This window comes from Protopterus annectens, chromosome 4.part0 (assembly GCF_019279795.1).
Source record: "Protopterus annectens isolate FY-2018-M chromosome 4.part0, PAN1.0, whole genome shotgun sequence".
NCBI classification, from domain to species: Eukaryota; Metazoa; Chordata; order Ceratodontiformes; family Protopteridae; genus Protopterus; species Protopterus annectens.
This window is the reverse complement of record NC_056733.1, coordinates 698522744-698544180: the sequence shown is the minus strand read 5'-3', so window position 1 is coordinate 698544180 and position 21437 is coordinate 698522744. Positions and strand designations below refer to the sequence as shown.

General features: G+C 40.6%; 1 protein-coding gene across 1 annotated transcript in view; it reads left to right on the top strand.

Moving 5' to 3' along the window:
• The window catches only part of POLE (DNA polymerase epsilon, catalytic subunit), a 1031469-nt gene that overhangs the window by 106141 nt on the left and 903891 nt on the right, over positions 1-21437 (top strand). Inside the window, exon 8 of the mRNA XM_044069769.1 lies at positions 18510-18627. Within this exon, the coding sequence (XP_043925704.1) occupies positions 18510-18627 (118 nt within the window). The remainder of the gene's footprint in view (positions 1-18509; positions 18628-21437) is intronic.

Sequence of the window (21437 nt, the reverse complement as noted above, 5' to 3'; positions counted from 1 at the left end):
TCATAAATCTTGAGTTAGTAATGAATATTTCATAGTGTTCAACACTAAATTTACATTTTTTTGTGCTCGAGGAAATTCCCCACGATGTGAAAGGTGGCCAGTGGGATGCCAAAATTGAGTACTGAGAGTTGTACTGGCAGGTTATTTTGGATGCAAGTAGGACACCGGGTCTAAATGAGAATGTATTCCTGGCACTGGTGTTGAAGTTGAGGGCAGCTAGATTATCAAATTAAAAAAAAAAAAAATTTTAATATTACAAAAATCATAAATCTGTGAGTTAGTAATGAATTATTTCAGTAGGTTAAACACTAACATATTTCTATATGCTTTTATAACTATCATCAAGTTGTTGTTCCTGTCTACTAAGACATATAATTTTTACTAATATATATATAGGTTCATACTAGGCTATCTGCCCTAGGGCATTTATAAGCCTAGCCAGAATGTGTTTGGCTTTCGCCACCCATTTTAAATTTATTTTGCTATGCCCTTTTTCGAGGTTAGTATACTGTACCTCTGTCTAACAGTGACACAGAAGTGATACCCGGGGTAAACCTATGATCTCCCATCCACTCATCAAGATTCCTCTTGAAGAGAGTCAATGAGGGACTCTGCCTAACCAGGACTGGGATTTTATTCCAGAGTGAAGGGAGCCTCTGGGTTATGAATCTGTCCCTCCAGCATGTCCTGTTTTTTTCAGTGCTGAGGTTCAAGTCTCGAGCGTAGCTCGATGGGATTTGATTTTCTGAGGTGCAGCATGTCCATTAATTCGGGTTGGACATGGCTTTATACGCCAGGCACAGATCGCCTCTGAACAGGCGGTATGCCACTGAGTAGAGCTGGAGTTTCTTTAACCGGCAGCATATGGCATCTGTTTGAGCCCTTTGATCCTCTTGGTGAGGTACTTTTGGGGTCTTTCCAGTTGCTGCAGGTGTCTGGTAAGGTACATCCCAAAAGGGGCATTGTACTCAATTATGGGCCTGATGAGGGATGAGTAAAGAGGCACGATGACCTCCCCTGATCTAGATGTGAATCCCTTCATGATTAGGTGGGCTATATAAAATGTTTTTCTAACCACTTTGGCCACGTGGTTGTCAAATGAGAGATTGCTATCAACTTGGGTCCCCAGGTCCCTAATTACTTCTTCTGTACTTAATGGATTACCACCTATGTGGTAATTTGTGGGCACTTTGTTTTTGCCAAAGGGGATGACTATACACTTTTGGCATTTAGCTTGAGGCCATGGCTCTGGCACCAGTTGTCTGTTTCTATGAGGCCCTTTTGGAGGATGCTTGTGTCGGCTGGAGAGTCGATTATGGTGCCCAGTTTGCAGTCATCTGCGAACTTGGTCAGCCACAGTCCTTCCGTGTTGGCCTGTACCTCCGAGAAATATATACTGAACAAAGAGGTCCCAGGACTGAGCCTTGTGGAACACCACTTGTAACTGGTTTGGAGTCTGACATGGCTCCAGCAATTCTAACCATGTGGGTTCTGTCCTTGAGCCAGTTTGCAATCCATCTAGTGACATAGGGGTTTATATTTAAGCTGGTGAGCTTATCTATAATGCCCGAGTGGGGTATTGTATCGAAGGCTTTTGCGAGGTCCAGGTAGGCTGTGTGGACCACCTTCCCCTCATCAATGGCCTTGGTGACTGTTTCAAAGAAATCAACCAGGTTTAAGAGGCAGGATCTGCCCTTAACAAAGCCGAAATGGATAGGATCCAGTGTCTGTAGGTCCCCAATATCTTTATTTATGAGGTCCATGATGATCCTTTTCCATAGCTTTGCAGACCAAGCTAGTCAGGCTTATGGGGCGATAGTTTCCAGGATCCGTTGAGGCACCACCTTTATGGAGAGGGACCACTGTTGCTGTACGCCACTCTTTGGGCACATATCCTGTAGTAAGGCTGAGATTGAACAGTAGTTTTATGTTTGGGTTTAGCTCTTCTTGGAGTTCATGTAGGACGAGCCCGGGACACCATCTGGTCCCATTGATGCTGTGTTTTTGCTTTGGAGAGGGCGGCTCTTACCTGAGCATCTGAGATGTCAGGTAGCACTCTGCTGGGATAGATATTTGCCCTTTTGGTGGGAGTGGGGAGTTTGCGCTGAACCTGTCAGCTAGGATGTTGGCAATGTCTGTGGGTTCGTGTATTTTTGTCATTTTGGACTAATTCTGAGCATATCTGAGAATTACCACCCAGGTTCCTAACATAACTAAAGAAAGCCTTGTGATTATCCTTAGTGTCCTGTGCAATTTTTCTCTCGAAGCTGGCCTTAGACAATTTTATGAGTGCCCATAGTTTTTGCTATTACTGATCAGTGATGCCTTCCCTTTTTGGGATTTTGTTGTATCATTTAGTAGCTTCCTCCTTCTATTGTATAGTTTGTTTATGGCTGGGGTCCACCAGACAGGACGTCTGCCTTTGGAGGATTGGGTCTTGGTTTTATTTGGGATCGCATGATCCATGCATTCCTGAAGGTGTTCATAGAATGCGTTTATAAAGGATTCTGCGGTCTGGGCCGTATTTTCCACAGGCCCGGGGGCTTTGAAGGATTCCACCTCGGTTTTGAGGAGTGTGAAATTTGCTTTAGAGAAGTTTTTCACTGTGGTTTTCTGGGCAGGGGGTGGGGTCGGGATGTGAATATCCAGTGAGATTAGTTTAGTTTATGGTCTGATCTTACCAGTGAGGGATACACTTCTGGTCTGGAGCATAGAGTCCCCATGTTGGTGATCAGGTCCATGGTAACAAGTTGTTCCATAGCATTTGAGTTTATAAATTCCAGGAACCTTTGGGCTAGGGTGTTGGAGCTAGAGTAATGCTCCCAGTCTATGTTTGGGTAGTTGAAGTCGCCCAATATAATGGTCTTTGGAGAGACCTTCATATTTTCCAGTGTTCTCAGGAAGGCCGAGTGGCGTTCCTGGGTTTGGGATGGTGGTCTGTAGCAGGCTATAAACTGGAAGGCAGTTTTAACCACTGTTAGTTGCACATGGAAAGTCTCTGATGCTTCGTGCTTTGCCACCAACCTGGAGGTGTGGGTATCTTTAATGAATATCGATACTCCCCCTCCTTTTGTGGTTCAGTCCAAGTTTTGGGGCTGAAAAGCATGGTATGAGGTACAACCTGGTAGTGCTGGGGTGCTCTCGGGAGCCCTGAACCAGGTTTCTGTTACTGCACAGATATCGATGTTCTCCATACTAAGGAGAGTTTCGAGTGCGTGCATCTTGAGGTTTAGACTTCTGGCGTTGAGTAGCATTACTCTTAGTTTCTTATCCCTTGTGATACCTATGGAGGTGGGTTTGTCTTTTGAGCCTTGCCTAAAAAAGGCACTATGGAGGTAGCAAGAGCCTTTGCCAATATCCGAAAGCCCAGGGGTGACAGGTGCAAGCCGTCCCTAGCGAAGCATCGTGGCTTGTTGAGCATATCATCCCAAGCTGACAGGTATTGGATCCCCTTTGAATGACACCAGTACTTAAGCCAAATGTTGAAATTGATCATCTTGTCTTCATATTGTGGCATCATTCTTGGTGAGGGTAAGATGCTACTCAAGGTCATGGTCATACCGGCCTGGGCTACATGCTCAGAGAGCTCCTCTGTCTCTTTTCATGTAGTCCAGGGAGGTACGTCTCAGGTCATTCACCCCAGCATGGACAATGAGTCATATTTGTACTTGCCTTGGAGTGACCTGAGTGCTTGTGTTATGTGGCGGATCCTAGCGCCCGACAGGCTGCTCACCGTGACCCTCTCCTTGTTCAGCCTGGTGAGCGGGATGTCAGTGTGCCTGACGATAGTCACCTATTACAAGTGTATCAGGTGTGTTGTTTAGTCTTAAGGGCTGTGACTGTTTGGCACACTGGCTTTGTGAGATATGTGTTGCACATGTTTTGTTTTGGGGTAGCGGTTGCTTGGGTGTCTGCTTTGGAGGTCTCTGCTGCTTAGGCAGATCTTTATTTAGAGCCTCCGAGTATGTTTTTGTGTGAGTATGTGTTTGGTTTGCTGTCGTGGTAGGTCTATGTGAGACTGGAATTGTAGTGAGTGTGGTTTCCTTCTCCTCCTGACTGGTTATGCCAGTACTGAGTTGAGAGAGCTTAGCCTCCAGTTTGGCTATATGGTTGCATCTCTCACATGTGTTGGAATTTGTTGGGAGGAGGAGAGGGTTGTCTGTGTACATGAGGCAGTTGTAACATTGCCTCAAGATTCCCAGATTCACCAGCTGGACCAGAGAGGAGATTGACAACTGACTTTTGGACATGCTAGAATAATATTGGGAATTCCTTTATAATTGAAAACAAGGGCCAGTGGGGAGTGAGGGTGGTAGTGCTTTTAATTTTTAGTGCTGACTTATATAATTGCTTTAGTGAGCAACTGCCAGGTAACTTAAGTGCAATGTGGTTGGGAGGGTGGCCTAATGGTTAAGGTGTTTGCCTTACAAACACACGGTGCAGGGTTTGAGTCTCACAAGGGATAATTGGCTAGGCTTACAATGGCTCCCAAGGGCAGTTAGCTTAGTACTAATCTATGAAAACTATGAAAACTATGAAACAGGTAACTTAAATGCAAAAACGACAAACACATATATATATATATATATATATATATATATATATATATATATATATTTACATGCGCACACATGCACGTGCACACAGTTATGTAATAAAGTTTTGTATTTAAAAGTTTTTATCATGATATTTATTAAAATGATTTTATATAGAAGGTTATCTATGTCCGAGGGAACTGGTTCAAAGCTTTTACTATAAAGAATGAAGTATATATTTTCAAGTGTAATGATACTGTTAAGCTTTTGATGTTATTGCTTTAACTTGTCTGTGTCAATTAAGTGTTGTTAATTGCATTTGAATCAACTGTTTATTTAAAGGGAGTTTGTATGTGCGTCCGGTGCATATCTGATGAAGTAGAAGATGAAAATGTACAATAAATGAGGTGTTAATGGTGCTTTAAGTGTTTGGTCTCCTTGCATATCAAGTTTTATGGTCCTGTGGTCTCATACCAGCTGTACTTGTGGTTCGACTTCCCTTGGTTTTAGTAGATTGCATTGTCATTTCTAAAGCTGCAGTGGTGTAGCGGTAGTGTTGTTGCCTCACAGCAAGAGGTTCTCCCATTCGATTCTCGGCTGGAGCGCCTTCTGTGTGGAGTCTGCATGTTCTCCCCGCGGTCAAGTGGTGTTTGAAAGACATGCATAGAATGTGCGTACCTTCGTTGAAGGTTGGGCGTCGAGCTGGCACCTGTAAAAAAATCTACTGCCAATCATTAGCGGACCGGAGTTCTGCTTTGGCGATCCCTAACCGGGAAAAGCTGAAAGAAAAACAACATTGTCATTTCTAACCGAGGTTTCCCCTGGTTGTGTATAAATCAAAAGGTGCTTCAACAAAGTATTAGTTTAAGGGTGTGCACACACAACAAAGTATTAGCTTAAGGGTGTGCACAATTATGCAACCAGTGTATTGTACGTTTTTTATTTTTTATATTTTTCCCCGAACAGATTTGTTTGTTTTTCAATTGAATTGTACAGGTTATAGGTCACATTATAAAGGTAGGTCACATTGAAGGACTACACTAATACAATGCAGCCTGATTTAAACCATGTTTACTTTGCATTTTTTTGTGGTTTCAATGGTTAGACCAGCAAGCCAGCTAGATTAGTAAAAGTCTTAAGTGGAATTGCAAACTGCTTTAGTAAATTTTATGGAATGTTTTTGATCATAACTTTTCCTTGTGTGTTTTGTATTCTAACATGGATGGTATATTTCCAATTCCTTTTGCCATCTTAAAAAAGTTATAAATCAAATACTTTAAAGGCCTGCGTCTTGGAGAGATTGTTTGTTTTTGTCAATAAGCTTCCATTTACTTGCTTATTTTGAAGGTCTGAGCCTAGATTTCCTTTTACTTTTTGTATTCTGTGATTGCTCTCTGTGGATGCCTTGTCCTGTTGAGCTAGACCTGCTCGCAGCACTTCCCACCCAGCATGACTAAAATAGTAGTTTGGTATGCAGCAAAGGAAGCTGATTACTCTGTGATGGATTTTTCATTGCCTTAAGGAATTATTACAAACAGGCTATAGTCTTTTGCTTCATAGTAGTTGGACTTGCAGCAAATAACTTCATTTTAGTTGTGCTAATGCTTTAAGCTCATTTGTCTGAAGTCTCTCTGGCCCCTGCCAAGGGCCTTGTGCAGATCCCCATGGGGACTGAAGCCTATTGGATACTAGACTGCTTTTCTAACACAAGTGTTCCCTAGTAGTGGTATTTTTCTCATGAATCTGTATTCTTCATTATCATCATCATCATTGTCGTTGTTTAAATTTATAATTCAGGCCGAATCCAGAAAACACAGGCATACACAAAAGACCTGTATGACCATATAAATAACTGCATAGAAACTGCGGTACCAGACTGAAATAAACCACGGTCAAACTGCAAAAATAAGCCAACCTAGTGAACTCCTGGTATTAATAGGTTGCACAACAAAAGAAAGAAAATCAGAAGTAATACGGAATGTGCACCACAGAGCAGTAAGTCCCTCATTAGTCTAAACAAGTGAATCAGGGAATGGGTCGAGTCTCTGAAAAGCAGACTGAAATAAAAAATAGCCTCCAAACTACGGATAATCATAAGGCAATTTTCAGTTATGTCCGCAATATTTAAGGACAGCACCCAGCAAAGTACAGAATTTATTGTAGATGGCATTACCCATGCTCATCTGGAAGATCCAGCAAATCTACTGGCCAGCAAATTCAGCTTGAATTTCGGGGTCTATGTTAAATATTCGAACATCGAAAATGTCGAACATTACATGGTTGAGACCAAATGTTCGACATTTGGATGTTCAAATATCAAAAAAAAAAAAAGAGAAAAACACAGTGTGAGCAGGGGGGCAAGCCCCACTGCACCCCACCACTTATATATGCCAACTCAGAGACCGCACTTCAGTGCAGAAAAGGGAGATGCTCCCTTGAAAGTCAATATTTGAACACTTGCAATTTCGAATGTATGGTCTCGACCATGTAACATTCGAAATTGTGAGCATTCGAAGAATTGACGTAGACCCGAATTTCATCCCCCCCCAGTTCTTCCCCCAGAAATACCCTTCACCACTACACCTCTAATTGTCATCAAAGACCAGGTTATCCCTGTGCCCTCTAAAGCTAAAAACACTGCTTCAGTGAGGCCTCATAATATACCAGGTTGCCTCTTAAACAGCTTAAATCAAGACTTGTCAGGCCCATTACAATCTCTGTTTAACCACAGCCTCTGGACCAACTTTGTCCCGATAGGGTGGAGGATGGCAACAGTCATCCTTCTGCATAAATAAGGACCATCTACTAACCTGGAAATTAGACCCTTAAGTTTGACTAGTCTATATGTAGGGCCATGGAAAGTATAATCATGGACCTGATAAATGACCTAGGAGATCTCCAAACACTGGACTCGTCCCAATTTGGCTTTGTCAAGCGTGGGTCATGACTACGGAGTCAGGTGGATTTCTTTGAGAAAGTCATTAAGGCCATGGATGCGGGTACAACAGTACGTACTGCCTACCTTGACCTGGCCAAGGCATTTAACACAATTCCCCACTCAGGTATTCTAAATAAACTCCCAAAACTGTGCATAAATCCCTATGTCACCGGGTGGATAGCCATTTGGCTCATGGAGAGGGTACATGGGGTTCAAGTGGGTGAATCCAGATCCAGAAAGAGGCCAGTTACTAGTGGTGTGCCACAGGGCTCAGTACTGGAACCACTCCTGTTCAGAATATAATTCTGTGAAACCAAGTCAAATGTGGAAGGCCTCTGGGTGACAGTCTGCCAATGACTTTAAGCGGGGGGGGGGGGGGGGGCAGTCACTGAATTCCCCAACGATGTAGATATCTTTAAGAAGGGTCTAGATCAGACAGATGACTGGTGTTAGAACCACTGCTTAAAACTAAATGCAAAAAAAAAAAAATGTAGTATCGCATCCTTTGGGAAGTCAAATACCCCTGCAAATTAAAACATCAATAAAACATCCCTTAGAGTAGACTCAGAGGTGAGAGACCTAGGTACACAGATAGTAAACTGAACATTGACAGCCATGCATCGACGGTGGTGGTGAGATCCTTTTATATGCACAACTTATAAGTAAAGGTATGGCATTCAGATCCAAGGAAATTATAGTCCCACTGTACTCCGCCTTCATTAGACCAGTAATCAAGTACAATGCACTATTTGGCATGTACTTGACTAGGCACTTAATCAGCTGAAGTGACGTCAGAGGTTCCTCACACAAAGAAAATATAGGGTGTAAACAACATGAGCTATGTGGATAGACTAAAAGCCGTATCCCTTTACTTTGTCTCCTACCAACTATTAAGAGGTGACCTGTGCCTGACCTCCAAGGCACTCACAAATCCAGCCCTGATGGAGCTGCTACATATCGGCAAGTCAAACAGTACAAGGGTCACCCGATCTGGGATCTAAACTTTAGGCAGTGACTCAAAACAAAACCATGCTGGAGAGAGAGAGATAGATATCAGAGAGATTGCTCCTTCTTTGGGACAGGATTCCTCCTCACATTAAGCAGAGCCCTTCCCTGGCCCTCTTCAAATGCACTTTGGATCAATGGATGGGGAATCACAAATTCTCACACATGGAGTACTGTGTATGTCCCTTATGGACAGGGCAGTCTGTAAGATGCTTAGTGCAGAGGCACACATCCATACCATCCTCTTGCCCTTAGAGGCTATATATTTGGTAAAATCGGGTTATATTAGCTAGACTTTTAAGGGCCCCCTAAGTCATTAGCCTAGTAATCTTCTCTGAGCCTACAAGTTGTCTGTTATTCATTGCATTGCTAAACATGTTTGTTTAAGCTGTATAATTTTTTCACCATACTAAAACTTCAAATGTTGGCAGAGCCATTTCTATGTATGTTATTTGATCAGTATGCTATTTATCTCAGGTTTTTTTATTACTCTTCTAGTTTTGCCATTTGTAGTATCAAGAATTATTTCTACGTTTTGTGGTATTGATAATTTAATAAGTTGTAGTCAGCCTTTTGAAACAAGAAGACTAATGCTGCTGGCATTAGGACTCTCTATAAGATGAAGCTTTCACAAACTGTGTAGCATCCTTCCCAAATCTTACAATACAGTGCAGTGCTAAGTCTCCCCTAATCATCATTTCCTGTCCATTCTTCTTCCTTATTCCATTCCATTTCATTGTATTCTGTAAATTTACCTTCCCTGTCTTCTTCTCTGGGCTTTGTCCCTCCCGTTACCTATAATAGAATTCTCATTTTAGAGGTGTAATGGTAGAGGAAAAATCCCTCTCTCAGACAGGTACCTTTTTTGCTTTAGGGGTGTCTTCTAAACAAAACAAAAAAAAGACAACGTGCCCATCTATTCAGAATGTTTTAGGCTTTTGAGAGATGACTTTGTACGACAGCTCAAGGTGTTTTTGAGTTTTCTTCTCCACTAAAGATAGTAGTTAACCTTCCATTTATTTCCACTTCTATGTCTTCTAAAAATTCATCACCATTGAAGTTGCCCTAAAACATAGGGAGACTAAGGGAAAAGTAATTTTTTGTCTCTAGTGCTTACGTCTCTCATCTGTTGGGTTAAAAGCAGTCTGGATCTGCTGAGATATTGTCAGACTAACTAAAACTGTTAAATTGACTCCTGTGGTACTATAGTCAGAAGTGGATGCTTCTCCTGCCTTTCAGAAATCAATTACACTCAGAGCTGCCTTTTCACTTGCCTTTCTGTTAATGATTATGCCAGGTTAACAGAAGTGCTGAGGTCTTAGGATAGACATTGTGGTGCCCTTTCCCCTGCTTAATCTGGTGGCCTTTTCATCCCGCACTAGATTTCCACTTGTCCAGTTTGTCCAGCTGGTCCTGTGAATTTAGGGCCCTATTCCAACTCCATCAATCAAAGCATTGTGCCTGATATGGATGCTGTGTACTGTGGTGTTGATCGTGATGCCATTCTGCTTGGCATCAATGCTCCTGGCATTGATTATTCTAGTAAACCATTTTACCTCTTCTTTTGATACAGATGCTGAGAGTCAGTTTCTTGGGGTTGACAGTGAACTCTATCTCTTGATGCCTGTGCTGTCTGACTCCTTGAGTCACAGTGGGAATGCTCATTCCCATATTTGGAGCTGACGCAGGCTGCATCTGTGCAATGACTTCCTGGATACGTTATATAATAATAATACCACCCATTTATTAATTGGGTAGGCCCACTGGATAATCCACTTCTCAGGGGTAACTTGGGGGCAGTGTCTGGTTAAGTGACTTGCTCAAGGTCCCACAGTTGTCAAATTTGAGCTGAGGGAGTTGCACCTTATACCACAGTACATCTCACAACTTTAATCATCCTCACTAACTGCTAAACATTTTACATCATCCGTGCTGATATCCGTGGCAGAATAGCCTGTTTCGGAGTCCTTGACCTTCCAGCCTGTTGCGTGTCCCCCCAGCTACCATAGAAATACTGGTCTTTCTCACACGACTCTTTCTTTGTCTCAAGAGAGGTCTTTTGATCTTCCGCAGACTTCTGTGCTGTGAAGAGCTTAGAGAAAGACTAAACACCTAGAAGATGCTGATGACGTGGCAGTTATCCCACACTAACAAATAATGATGGTCCCTCTCTTGAAGTCTTTGGAATGGAGGTTTTTATGGGTGGAATGACCCACTGACCAGTGTCCATCCCACAGAGAAGGCTCCAGCAGGCCAGTAGGTCTGCTCAACAATTCTCCGATACCTTCTTTGTACATGCTAAAATATGTCACCAAATCTTTTGGGGAAAAACCTCATTTGGTGGCCTAGGGTCAAAAAGAGTTGACTGCATCCTCTTGGCCCTTTCCCCCCACGAGAGGACACTTTGGTCTGAAACTTACAAGCCTAGTCCCATTACCTCTTCAATGACCAGAAGGCTGCAGCTTTGTAGAGCTCAGTTGTCATCTACATTAGAAGGATTTTGTAATATAAACCGTATTTTACAATCACATGCATACTTGTACAACCAACTTTTTTTGTCTTTTGGGAATGTAGCAAGGACTAAATTAAACAAAATAAGATCCAACACCAGCCCTTGAGGGGACCCCAGCATTCACCAATAGACATTCAGAATGAATATTCTGCATCTTAACACACTGTCTTCCACCTGATGAACGGTTTCAAATCCACCTTATAATGTACATATTATTTTTGTACTTGCATAAATATTTCATCATAACCATGTATGGTAAACTGCCAAAAGCCTTATCCAAATACAGGAAAATTAACTCTTCACATGAGCCCAAATCTATAGCTACAGTGTTGTGTTCATGAAAGCTCACTAAATTAGTTAACGTGGCTCTCCCTTTAATAAAACCATTTTGATCAGTTTCAACTACTAATGTGAGGTCTTCAGAATTTGCAAATAACAAGGCCAGCACCAAAGTGTTGAAGCATCCGATATTTAATAATTACATAGCATCATACTGGTTTTGGCACACTTGCCTTCCTCAGTGAATACACATGCTATGACACAAAAATACATATATAGTAGTTAGAACATCACTTCCTGTTGAGTCATTTCCTCCAGTATCATTAATTAACACAAATAATATTTCTAAAAACAAATGATATTTATAAGTGATCATTTAACCCTGGTAAAAATAGACCTCCTAATTTAATAATCCAGTATTTTTCTTTAGTATTCAAAATGGAGTGCCAGCCTAGTTTATTAGATTTGTCTTCCTGGAGCTTATCTATCAAAGTAAAACGAAACTGGGCAGTGGTGTGTATAGTACTGTGTCTGTATAGGGCATTGGTTAATCGTTTGTTAAGGATGTCACTATAATGTTCAGACATCTGAATATGTAGAGGTCGGGATGTTTGTCCAATGTAGAATGCTGAGCAGGTGCAAGTGGCTAAATATATAACCCAACTCAGTCATATCCACAATTCCCAAAACATTGTATGTCATAAACTTGTCCCTAATTCTGACTTGTAAATTGTTTGGATTTGTATACATGTTTACAAAAGGTGCAGTGGCTACAAGGAAATGAGCCCAAAACACTTAAGTAAGGATGCTAAACTAGTAGGCCGGTAATTTTGTAACTGGTCCCTCTGGCGTTTCTTGTATATAGGATTTGCACATGAGTTTCCAAGTTTCAGGGACTTTCTCCTGCTTCAATATATGTTTCGCAACTAATAGCAAATTAGCTTGTATCGAGTCGGGGCCCATAGATGTATTTCATAACTTAGAAAAAACAGGTAAAATAGCTGCTTCTGTTATTTTTTGGCATAAGCCTGCCACCGTGCAACCATCTAGTTTGTTCTTATTGTCAACATCCTGCCAAGTACTTTAACAAAATGAATTAAATTCATTCACCGTTTTACTATCATCAGTAATGACCTCATCATTGATATTGCACTTACAGGATATGCATCGTTATTTGTGTAATGTATGTATTTATAAAAGGCTTTCTTATTCAAAGAATTGCAAATTAGCGTACTTTCATAACAAGCCTTAACCCTTTTAATTTTTTAAAACCTTACAATTTTTATTAAACTTCCTCTTATTTATATCTGTTGGATAATTCCTAAAGGTTTTTATAACTGCACTTTTTTTTCTAAGCATCTTATTTAACCAGTAAGATAACTTGAATTAATGTTCTCACAATTCACTGATATTTGAACACAAGTCTGCGACAATTTGTCAATAGTTTTGTATCCATAATCTGAATTAAGTAACTGGTTCGACAAGTTGATTCTCATTAACTGTGTTGATAAATTCTGAAAAGCTTTTTTCACATCTCCTCAATAATGATACAGGAGTAGTTGCTCTATCTAAAACAAATGATAATATGATCATGTTCCTAGAGGGGGAAGGATATTTAAGGAATGCAGTTTGTCAGGGATATTAGTAACAGTAAGATCTAGAGTATTATTCCCCATAGTGTTAAACTTAACAAGTTGTGTCATCCCATAATAGATTATAATGTTAACAAATTCCCGATCAAGGTATGAACTACTGTTCAGTGTATTCCACTGAATTCCTGGGTAGTTGAAACCCCATGTAAGTGCAATATCACCTTTTATGTCAAGACAATCTTCCAAATTGCTTAAAATATTCACACTGAGTAATACTATCCATACTTGGAAAACTATATGATAGAACTATAAAATATTCTTAAAGGATCCATTAAAGATTTAAAAAATTAGTTTCTTACATAGGCTTGTACTTAAGACGTGATGTTATTGATCTATGTCCTCAAAGTGCTATCCCAGAGTTGTGACGCAAGCATTCATACTTTACAAAATCTTTCAAATGGAGATTAGAAGAATCCCAGGTTTCTATAATGGCTATTTATTTTATACTAATCTTTAGTAATTATACCCGTTAACTCGTCAAATCTATTGCCTAGACTCCTGACATTGCAGAAAAAAAGGCGTTTCACAGGGCCTATATGCTTTCTACAAAAAGGCTTTTATTTTAGTACTTTTTTTTTTCAAAAAAAAAAAAAAAACTTTCAATTTGAAAAATAATTTTACTAGTCATAAAACTTGCACCACAGGAATTTAAATGTATATTATCCCATGAATGTAACATGAAATAATAAAAACTTTCTTCCCGGTATTTAACTGCACATTACATGCCAGTGTTCCCTCAACTAATTATTATACATATATACCTTGGTATACATATAGCCATTTTATGAAGGAGATGGAATAATTTCACTTGAGGTTTATTGTCTTGTCTTTTCAAATACTCCGCTTTAATCTATGTTAAAGCCTTCATATATTTCAAAGTTGTGGGATTTAAATAATTGATCCCTTCATGTATGATGTACACCTGCTGTGGTTTAATTAAACTTAGCTTTCTTAACAAATTAGGTTTATCTGTTAACTTTAATCCTGGGGTGCAGAAATGGTACGAATTGCCTTATCCAGCTTTGAAAGCTCCTTTGCAACTGGTCTCAGTGTAGAGTCATCTAGAATCAGAGCTTCATGTTTTTCTTCTTCAAAAGATACTTGTTCTCTCTTAAACCAAAAACTGTGTAAACTTAACCTTTCATTGTTTCCTGCTGAGGCATTTCTTGTTTGAATTCCTTTTTGTTATATTCTTATCACTAAATCATATCTTAACCAAAGATGAATCTTCTCCCGATTCAAATACAATAAGTTCTTGTTCAGAAATGACACTTCCTATCTTTTCCACATCAACAGCACAGTTGCTCTTGGTGACAATAACTGTGGTATAAACGAACAGGCCTGGTGTCCTATACTAAGAAAAAAATTAATCTTCAGCTAAATGATCCACTGGTTTATCAGGATCATTGGAAAATACACTTGTATCTCTTTCATTTCCAGACCTATTTAAATCTTCACAGTTTCTCATATTTAATGTTAGAATTTATATATTTATCTACAGGTTTTCACAGAGTATCGGTGTCAAGGTCTCTAGTTATACCCCTTACATTTTTAATAGCACAAGACTTGGTCACTTTCTTCCTTTTTTCCATTTACCCCGTCTTGATAGTTGAATTGCTAAGCCTAGTTCCTCACTTCCTATTTCACTTCTTTCTTCCTTGTGATTCATGGTATTTTTCTTACTGTCATAGTTCTCACCTTCCCAATTCCAGTCTTTTAAGTATTCAAATATTGTTAAAAAAGCCTCTTCAAAGTGACAAGAACATGGTGAAGATTCACGAGATTCTGTAAGATCAATAATCTTTAAAAACTTTGACAGTTTAACAGTTAGAACAACAGTCTGTTTTTACCCATTTCTAAACCATACTTTACATGGACTGTGTTCGGACTTCAAAAGATCTCAAACATACATGAATTTAAGCAGTCCATTTCCATATGTCTGTTCCCTATTTTATTACGTTCCCTCATAAATAGTTTCTAATGTAAAATATTAAATAAGCAACTAAAAAAATCTAAAATTGTACATAAAACTTAACTTCTGTCTTATCAATGTACAGAAAATCCCTTCCACTCAATCCCTAAATCATGCAAGGATGTGCGCAGAGCCTCATTGTGTTGACGAGATTATGCAAGTGTCTGCTCACTGAGCAAGCTATTTAAGTAATGGGTGAATCCCCAGTTGTTCAGTGTGAAAACAGACTAAAGTGTGTTCCGCATGTCTTTACAAAGATGGAGCACATGCAAAGTAAATTAACTAAAAAAAAATAGTATTTCCACAAATTGTCCCGCAGTGCACACAGCACTGTAGATGCTGTTAGCCTTTAGATCTCAGTTCTGTTTAGCAATGTCTCTTCGGACTGTGAGAGAATGAAGCTAATGTGAATGCACATTTATAAAACTTGGGACCATTGTTCACCACCAAAAACTTTTATAATTCTGTTTAGTGTATAAAAGTATGTAATTTTTTTTATTTAACCTAATGCTTTAACTTTTACTCTTTAAATGTGCTTTTGGCGACCCCTAACCGGGAAAAGCCACGATATTAGTTTTATGTGTTTAATGCCTGGGAGATCTCTGCCATTAAAATGGATTTGCCAGTTATATTCTGACATCTAAAATGTTTTCTGTGTTAACATTTGTGGCTCCTGCACTGCTAGCAAAGCCCAAAACTTAAAAACAAAACTTTCTAAACCGACCCATTGTATTGAAGCCTGTGCAAGGCATTGCTGCCATTATTTGTCCTAACTGTGTGGTGTATTCATATATTCTGTCTACAGGTTATACTGTGCTGCCTGTATAGAAGGATGCACATTCAGACTGTGTTTAATGGCACAGAATTTCAATTTTTTTGCAGTATATTGGCAGTGAAGGCAGAACTCAACAAGGAACATCCCTTTCCTTTTCCCGGTACTTGTGCTAACAGTTTCTTTGAAGATCTGACACTTTTTGTTGGGGAAACAATGGATAACCTTATCCTTTGCTTGCTGTCTTCTCATACTTGACTAAAATACTCCAAATGTTCATAATTACTCTTGGTAGCGCAGGATTCCACTGTAGAGGACAAAACTGTAGTAAGAGTTTTGTCTTAAGCTGTCTTTTTCCTTTTAAACTCTCATTGCTGAATATCCAAAATACATAGCTTGTATTTTCTTTTCTAGCTGATTGAACTTTGTTGATCATGACTTCTGCATCATTCATTCCTTGGATAATTTCAGTTAGAAGGTTCTTAGATAGTAACTTAATTTTCCTTTAAAACACTTGTGAAATTCACAGACCTGCATGGTGCACCTGTGCAGCATTTCTGTGAGAAAGTGGTAATTCACAGTAGAAGAAATGCTAATTGTAGATGTTGTCTGTCTGGTGGTGCTTCTGTGCCATCCTGATTATACTAATGAACAGCACTAGAATGGAGCTAGTGTGGCAAGCAGCACAGTTGTCATCCCTGTAAACAGTAGAGCATACAAAGTACAAGCATGTATAGTTCTTAGTAGTGTGGCTGGGACTGAGCTCTCGTGATATAAGGTTATGAAGAGTGCAAGTCTGTGTGAATTACCACAAGATGCAATGCACTCTGGTTCACGACTTTCATTTGCATTGTCTGATCTTTGTGGTGCTGAAGTCACACAGCTACAGCTTTGAGCAAACAAATGAGGTGTTGATTGTAGTATGAAAGTGGGTAAGAGCCAGCAGAAGAAAGCACAAGGGTAATACACAAGTGCAAGGCGGTGGAGGGAAGATGGGGTAAATGTGTGGATATTCCTTTTTTCTTTATGAACGGAGGATGAAAGGTTTGGGCTTCCTGGCCACCTGGTGGCATGGTGATCACAGCCTGCTGCTTCAGCAGATCTGGAGTTTGTTTCAGGAAGGACTCTGAGGCCAAGATGTTCTTTCACTTGATACTAGTTTAATTCATCCAGAGGAGATGGGACATGGATGCCTGCCTGATAAGGGTCTTCATCCTCCTTCAGCGAGTGAGTAGCATCCCTGGCATCAGACCCATGGTGTGCCACTTTACTATCATATTTTCGAAGCGAACTCCGTCGACTGCACTTTTGTCGAACATGGAAATTCAAAAGCGGAAATGTCGAACACCAAAATTCAACCTAGGAATGGGTTTTAACATGCGTCGAGATAGGGGAGAGGTTTGTAGTTCAGCAATAACAGTGAACACCTATCTCTATCCATGTTAAAACTGTTCCTAGGTTGGCTTTTGGTGTTCGACATTACTGTTTTCGAATTTCCGTGTTCGACAAAAGTGCAGTCGACTGAGTTTGCTTCAAAAATATGATAGTAAACCTGTGTGCCACATCAGTGGGCTTTGGTAGTGAAATTGCCTGGACCTACTTTTTTCTCAGCTGGATCTGTGTAATGGAAACCAAGTGAAATTATTTCCATAATTGTGGCATGTTTTTTAATAGCAGTCCTATACATCTATACCATATCTAGTAACTAGTTCCATTAATTGCAGTCAACCATTCTAGCCTACTAAGCATGATACATCTCTTCAAGAGCATAAGGAGAAAAGGGCACACAAACTTATCTGAATGATATACCTTTAGTAAGAAAAATGCTAACTTTTTTTCTTTTAATGGTAGATTTCTAGGCTGTGATTTTTGTACTACTTTTTTACTCTCGCCACAAGTCAAACATGGCACTTGAGGTTATCACAATGGTACCTGCATTGCTGTGCAGACTGGAACGCCTGCATCATTAGATAGCTTCTGACCTATGTCATCCCAAACATCCTGGCTTCATAAAGAACCCATCATTATGACTTTGTACCTGCTGTCTGTGATGCCTGTGAAAGAGGTAATGAAAATTGTTTATTTCCTTCACACGCAACTGCATAAAGTTCTAGAAGCCATATATGCCTCAGAATGCCTCAAAACCAAATGGTAAAGCAAACAGTTGCATACATAACATTTGCTTGAAATGCCATTCCATGCAAGCATTCATTGCTTGGTTAAACAGTGTATGCATCGATATCATGCATTAGTCTTGGGACTCCACAAATGTTATAACTGTAATGCACCTGTTACATAAAATGTCTTTGGTTTGTAGAAGTGGAATTATGTGATTATAGACATTCATAGTACAACTATTAGGTTCATAGGTGTTTACTAGGCTAAAGGCCACAAGGGCCGTTTTAAGCCTAGCCATGACAAGTTCTGATACCCTTGATAAGTGTAAGCAGGGGCTTGAGAGGTGAAACAATACAAGCAGGGACTGGGAGACAAACCATTTACAGGCTGCCTATGTCCATTAGAGGCATAGGTGCCAAACCAGGGATGAATTTCCTGTTCCCCATCCAATTGTCCAAATTACTTTGCTTGTGTAATCTGCACACTGGGTATAAATTTGAAGTGCTGTTGCCATTTTGTTTATATTCGGTTGCCAAAGTGCTCAGTACTGTTTTGTGATCCCCTCCCCCCTTTCTGAAGGTTTTTCTGCCAGTAGTTCTCTGGAATTTGCTGGTAAAGTATGTATTTTAAAATTCTGGCAGTGGTCTCCGGTATTGGGGGTATGAAAGAACAAGTAGACACGTTAAGAATATTTGTATATGTTAACATAATTTATTTTTGCCCAAGATGCATAAATGTTTTGGTAACTACAGCTGCAGTTTGTGTGCTTTGTGTTGATAGCTCTAGCTTTCCATATCAGCAGGTTATTTTAGAGGATAACATCTGTCCAGAACTCTGTATTGTAGTATAGTTTTATAGGGCACATGTACTATGAATGTGTTTCAATGGAACAGTTTCATTCTCAGTAGCTGTACACATCCTTAGCAATATGTATTCATATATTTCCTCTGTCTAAATAGGACAAGGCAGACAGAGGCTGGAGTATTTCAGCAAAGATGAAAAAACATGGGCCTTTTGTAGTAGGCATGTTCACTAGCAAATGCCTAACAAATTTGGCATATTGCACATTTCATTTTGTAGATTTAAGGAGTGCAATAGTGTGCTGCCATGCGCAATAAGGTTGAGTAAAAAGGAAATGGATGCATTTACTCCTTGGTCTGCATGTCACATGTCCACCTTAATAGCATATGCTAACATATTCACTGTGATGTTCTGTGTTTTACATTTGCAAGTGGAAACAGTAATGGGTTGTGGAGAAAAATGGCTGAGGCCCAAGGGGGGGCTGATGCCAGCACCTTTACAGGGTTCATTGATGACCCTGAGATCCACCGACATGTCTCAGTGACACTCACGTCTGCTTCATTCCAGGGAGTGGAGCTGTGTTCCCACAGAGTATGCAGAGCCAAATAACCAGTAAAGCCACAGAGTGATGAGTTTGAGTGTACACCATCACCTATAGGGGAGGGACTCTCTGTGGCTGAGAGCCTGACAAGTGCTCCTTGTGTCTTAAGCAGCTGCTTCGGATGTATGCATTGTTTCTCCTGTGGGCTTACCTACTGCAGACGGTCAGCACAGGGATGTCTTACCACCACCACAATTCACAGTTGCCCCTTGAAATTTGTGTGACATTGAGGATAAATTAGTAGCTGTAGAAAAATGTCATTGAGACCCATTCAGCTGATGCATAGTCCATAATGGAGTTGACAGGTGTACTGCATGGCATTTATGGAAATGCTGCCCAGAACCACCGTAAGCTTTATGGACCTGGTTCTCTGACTTCTTGAAATGAATGGTCTGCTGAGGACTGCAGTGGCACATACTGCTTCAGTGAAACTCTTTCATTAGTAGGATTGCTGATGCTGTTAGTTCTGTCCAGACTTGCATTATCCAGAAATGTCGTTGGATAGCCATCCGGCTACCGGAGTTCACAAAAAACACAAAGGTTTGCCGGTCCTCAGTGAAGCGCTTTCGCAGCCCCTGACGCCCGCTACTTTAGAGTCACAGGCCGCTACCGGCTCCCACGTGAAGTCGGCCATGCTGCTGGAAACTCAAGGTATTGGCGCCTCTGATATTATCCCTTCAGATGGGTCCGGAGCCGCTGAGCAGGCACCGGCTCCTGAGGGTGTATTCAGACCTAAACATCTTTACATCAAACCGACTACAGCTTCAAAGGCAAAAACTAAAGCACCATCCAAAACAAATAAACTAACTCAAGAGCCACGTGGTTAGGCCTCTATGCCCAAAAAACAGATGCTCAAAATGGCCGAAGACTTGATTACCTTGATCAGGTGTTCCCATCCTCCTCCTGATAAGAGGCCTAGGCAAGAGACTGACTATGAATCTTCAGATCAGGTTTCCATTTCTTCTAATTCCTCTTCTGATCAGGAATATTCTCTTCCCCCCTATGAGGATTCTGATGCTGAAGAATCTATACCTTCAGCTTCTCCTCCTGAGGACTATTCCTTTGGGGAAACCTTACATACCATGAGGGAGCATTTCCACTGGGAGAGCCAAGATTTTTCAGAATCTAAAAAGAGGCTCAGGGATTTCCTTTTACTACCTCAACACAAGCCACTACCCATCCTACCTGTGTTAGACATTGTAGATGTGTTTACGGAGTCTAGTCTTACGCCTGACTCCTTACCTCCAGCTCCTGTTAAGCCAGACCGATATTACAGGGTTCCTGACTCTCATAAATTCCTTTTTAAAAACCTGCTGCAGATCCAGAAACTATTTCACAGGGGCCCAAAGGAGTTAAGGCTTCCACTGCAAAAAACCCTACCCCCTCTGACAGAGATTCTAGGGAACTGGATAGATGGGGAAAAAGGTTTACGCATCTGCTACCTTGGCTATAAGGGCCTTAAACTGTCAGTTTCATATGCTCAAATATCAGCAACATGTCATGGCATTGCTTAAACAGAAAATGTTAAACTCTGAATGTGCAGAAAACAAGGAAATGCAGGATTTATTGCATGCAGCTGAACAAGTTGGAAAGCATACTTTGCAATGTGGATTTGATTCTTTAGAGGCCTCCTGCAGGGCCGCAGTTAGGTTCTGATATTAGGAGGCATGCTTGGTTAAAGGAACAAAATCTGCCTGATCATGTTAAAGTTAAATTATTAGATGCACCTTTACAACATGATACTTTGTTTGGTGTTAAGGCAGAAGAGGTGTTAAAGAAAATGGAGGACAAAGCTAAATCTGTGCAAACGGTCAAAGATTTCTTGCAAGTACAGCCACCTAGGTTTAGTAGACACTGGCCAACAAAGAACTGGTCCTTTCCGGTGTCAGACCTCAAAGGGGCAGAACCAGACACCCTAGAGGCAAATCCCAGGTGCAAGGTTCATTCCACCCAAAACAATGGGGAGCTTCTACCTCCAAAGTTGGGGAAGACAAATCACAGCCATTCAGGAAATGGTCCCAATGACTTCCCCCTGCTTGCACCAAGCACTTATCTCCTGGCAGCACCCTTAGGGGGAAAATTAGCACTTTTTTCTCAAAATTAGCACATTAACCCAGGACAAGTGGGTCTTAAATATTGTGTCACAAGGCTGCAAGTTCCATTTCCATATCCTGCCAAAGGCAAACGGCTGGCCAGATCTGCCAAAAAATCAATGGACAGAGGCACAAAAACAAGTCTCATCCCTCATAGAC